Raw genomic sequence first — 2500 nt, forward strand, 5'->3', positions numbered from 1 at the left:
GGCATTAGTAATAACTCAGGTAATCCACACATAAAAAATCCAAACAACTCCATAAGTAGAGTCATGTAATGAAGTTGAATAACAAAGGGGGAAAGTATTGAACACGCTAAGAAAAAGCACTAAGGCAAGGAAAGGGAAGGAACGAGCTGGAATCTGTAGTTAGTAGAGAGTAGTAGAGAGTAGTTATCCTTTCTATCTGTGCAAATTAATATAAGCTTGGTTAGTAGCCTAAATATTAATGGGCTAGGTTTTTCATTACCAAGGTGTCACACAAGAAACATTTCATGATGGATAAAAGCAAAAAGCTCTCCCAAGACCTTTGCAACCTTATTGTTGCAAAACATATCAATGAAACTGGTTACAAATGCATTTCAAAACATCAGAATCTTCCAGTAAGCAGCATGGGAGCCATTATCTGCAAGTGGAAGAAACATCACTGCATCATCAACCGGCCATGCACAGGATCTCGCAATATTTCTGACCAGGGAGTCAGAAGGACAGTCAATTCCAAGAGCCAAGAATCACTCGGAGAAAGCTCCAGAAAGACTTGAAGGCAGCCAATTCAATTAAATAGTTCACAAGAGGGACCCCTGGAATCTGTTTAGAACAATGGGCCAAAATCACTAATAAGTTTTGTCATATAGGAAATGTCTTGAAGCTGTCTTTACAAACAAAGGCTTTTCCACAAAAGTATTGAAGAAATTTCAGTAGGCACAAATACTTTTTTTTTTCCTGTGTCATTCCACTTTAATACATAAAAACTCTTATGTTTGGATTTTTTTATATGTGTGTTAATATAATGTGTGGTGGAAATTTCGAATAGACTCACTGGAAGTTTAGGCTAGTTACTGAAAAAAAATTAAGCCGCTCAATATTTATTTCCACCATATATTTATTTTACCTGAATATTTTAACTTCTAAATTAAATGTCAAAATGAATGTCAGACGAAATTTAAAGGTTGACTGACTGGATTTTGTATACAAAACATAGTGAAAACTGTGTAAGGTCACTCTCACTCTCCCTTGCTAAAGAGCTAAATGGTTTAGTCCGCCTGCATGATTCATAAGGTAGTCTATCTTTTGTTTATTTAGTTGAGCATCGCTAGTAGTGGACCGCTAATTGTTTTGTTGCTGGTGCAATGTCTTTCTCCAAGAAAGCCAAGTCAGGTTACTAAAAACAAAGGCCAAAACAGGAAAAAGAGAGACATCAAAATGAGGGGAAACAACAACTGCTAATAAACTTCTTTCCAAAGAAAAGGTGAGCACAAACGTCAAAACACCTAAATCCCATGGTGTTTGCTTAAATATCTCCGCAATCATTAGTGCTAAAATGAACTGAGACAACCGATTGGAATAGCGGAAAATACACTTTCATAGGTTAGGCTAATCTGATGCATCTGGTGATCCAGCTCCATCACTTTCAGAAAGACTGCATGGCCCAGCTTGATTCATGTCCTGTTGTAGGCTACACGCTGATCATTATTACTAGGCTAGTGGTTTAGGGCGGATTTTTTTTTCCCTTTCCGTTTTAAGTCAGTCTTAACTTTTTTTTTTTTACTCAAGTAACGGATGGGATTTTTGATGTAGCTGGCACAATACTTCACTCAAAATGTAATCAAGTAAAATTTAAAACACCGATTTTATAAACTACTTAAAAAAATACAAAATACACACAAAAACTACTCAATACAGTAACGTGAGTAAATGTATTTCGTTACTTTCCACCTCTGGGTATGAGCTACACCAGGCGCCGTAACTGAAGCTTCCTGTTCAAGGACAGCGCAAAAATCCATTTTAGATGAATGGTCTATTTTTTTCAAACGTCGCCCCACTGTCACGTCTGGTGTAGCTACTTCCATTGATTATAATGGAAGCTAATTGTTGCAGCCGACGCAACGCGAACGGAACGCCTCAGTTACGCGCCTGGTGTAGCTCAGCCCTAAGGGCTCACAAATCAGGGTCAAATGCAGGCCTCCAAATACGGGATTACCGGCATGTTGATTCATTGTGTAGCCTGTTATTAATGGCTACAATTAGTAAGCACCTTTAAAACAATGGACAAGTACCAGCGCAAAACACACTTCTCAGGCTTGTATCTCCATACAATGCTTTGACCACTTCATCACAGTATATTTCCAACAATTTATTGTGAGCAGAACTTGACAACGCTAGGACATTCTGTAATGTCAAAGAAGCGCAGAATTGACATTATTTTAACGGAAATTGTAGGGCAATTGACATTTCCATTAATCATACTTTTAGAAATGTAGATGCACTGGTTAGACTTAGCAGAGGAAATACTATATCTCAGATATGAACCTGTGTGTGCGCGTATCCTGCTCACCTGCAGTGGAGTGACCATCCACCTAGTCTCCTTTGTGTGTGTGTGTGTGTGTGTGTGTGTGTGTGTGTGTGTGTGTGTGTCCTGCTCACCTGCAGTCGAGTGACCATCCTCCTAGTCTCCTGCATCTCCTTCTCCAGCTGCTCCTGCTGGGCAAAC

The 2500-nt window shown here is 39.0% G+C and overlaps 1 protein-coding gene across 1 annotated transcript in view; it reads right to left on the reverse strand.

Annotated features, from left to right (window-relative positions):
• dixdc1a (DIX domain containing 1a) overlaps window positions 1–2500 on the reverse strand; it is a 15786-nt gene that overhangs the window by 8169 nt on the left and 5117 nt on the right. Inside the window, exon 3 of the mRNA XM_048267120.1 lies at window positions 2434–2500. This exon is cut by the window's right edge and continues 88 nt beyond it. Coding sequence (XP_048123077.1) covers window positions 2434–2500 — 67 coding nt within the window. The remainder of the gene's footprint in view (window positions 1–2433) is intronic.

Source organism: Alosa alosa, chromosome 16, assembly GCF_017589495.1.
Source record: "Alosa alosa isolate M-15738 ecotype Scorff River chromosome 16, AALO_Geno_1.1, whole genome shotgun sequence".
NCBI lineage: Eukaryota > Metazoa > Chordata > Actinopteri > Clupeiformes > Clupeidae > Alosa > Alosa alosa.